The 1,501-nt window shown below is 42.1% G+C and overlaps 1 protein-coding gene across 1 annotated transcript in view; it reads right to left on the reverse strand.

Moving 5' to 3' along the window:
• Positions 1 to 514: 514 nt before the first annotated feature.
• The window catches only part of LOC106456116 (CAP-Gly domain-containing linker protein 2-like), a 16,743-nt gene continuing 15,756 nt past the window's right edge, over positions 515 to 1,501 (reverse strand). The window contains exon 4 of the mRNA XM_013908846.1: positions 515 to 535. Within this exon, the coding sequence (XP_013764300.1) occupies positions 515 to 535 (21 nt within the window). The remainder of the gene's footprint in view (positions 536 to 1,501) is intronic.

A 1,501-nucleotide genomic window follows, 5' to 3' on the forward strand; every position in this document is an offset into this window, starting at 1 on the left:
ACCTGTGTTTGTCAGTTCAGAGCCTTTATTAGGCCGACAGTATTTTGTTAGGTTGTGACTTAATTAGTATATATGCGTGTGTGTGTGTGTGTTTACGAATTTAGCTAGCTAACCAAGCTTGCTAACCTTTCCTGATATTCTAGCACCAACCATATGCCAAAAATGTGGTCACTTCTAGATCCAAAAAAGCAACATGGCAAAGGCCAAAGTACTAACATGAAGGCTTCAGAACACCTGATTCAAAAGCAGTGTGTAGATCCACAGTGCCAACATCCATCTTTTATTTACAGTCTGGAATATAAGCTAAAGACAGCAGCTAAACAATCGGTGGAGCTAACGCTGAATTATTTTTTTTTCTGTTTTGAATGAAGGTTTAAACTCTTTACCCTCTTTTAAGGTTGACATCTGACGACCTGCCCTGTACCTTTAATGATGAGTCTTAGCAACCATTAGAGAAGTTTCTAGGTTTTTCCAAGGTAGCTATGACAGAAACCGCTCAGTTCAGAAAACAGCTTCAAAAGTTACGCCTAGTAGACTTTAAAGAGATAAAGAGTCAAGAGTGAATGCGTATACACAGATGGACTATAATCCACAAAAATCTCAAAACCATAGTAATAAGAAGCCATATACGCCCAGTTACTAATACCATAGTGGTTTTGCGATTGTGCAACAGGAAGAAGTTCAGTGACTAGCATGCCTTTGAGTGGCTTTGGAGTTATTCAAATAAACAGCAGCCACATCACATGCAATTCCACTGGAAGAAAAGGCTCATTTAACTTCTGCTGATCTCTCCAGTAGCAGAGATGGCCTCTGGGGACAGCCTCTGGTTAAATACTAAAGCTAACAAAGGAGAGGCAGTTCTGAACTTCCCATGGGTGCTCGGATTTCGAAGGTGCCAAGGGTCTGAGGCTGTCCCCTCTTTTGGGAAACACTTCTTTAATTCATCTTTTTATATATATATATAAAAATCTGGGTGACATTCTCTTGAGGCAAACTTTCAAACACACATCAGCAAAGTCTGCCCTTAGTTCAGTATTACTCTAGCGTTCTGTCAGGGCCTCACCCTGCTCTCTGGGAAAGACGCCCCCAGAGTGTCGACTGCTACTATCACATAACTCAATACCTAATGGAGAAAAATAGACCTTCCTTTTTGTCCACAGTGTGTAATCTGAGTTTCATAGTTTTCGCTCATTTCACAAAATTTTGGAGGCGGTGTTGTACTTCCAAATGTGACACAACTGCATGGCAGTACATCCGAGCCGCCGCAGTGAGATGGATTACACAGGAGAGGCTTAGGAAAATGATGGATTCACAGATCAATGTGTCAGCAGTGGTATCTCCTCTCTTAAGCACTGAAAGTAATCTGGAGTGATTTACAATATTGACCAGGAGGAAGGCTTTCGGGCTCCCCGTTTCTGACGGCGCAGGATCTGATGTAGCTATCCCCTGTGTCCATCACTTAATGGAAATCCACGTGACCCGATAATCCCATACAGTAGCC

The sequence above is a fragment of the Pundamilia nyererei genome, unplaced genomic scaffold, assembly GCF_000239375.1.
Source record: "Pundamilia nyererei isolate P.nyererei 1_Seehausen unplaced genomic scaffold, PunNye1.0 scaffold00015, whole genome shotgun sequence".
NCBI lineage: Eukaryota > Metazoa > Chordata > Actinopteri > Cichliformes > Cichlidae > Pundamilia > Pundamilia nyererei.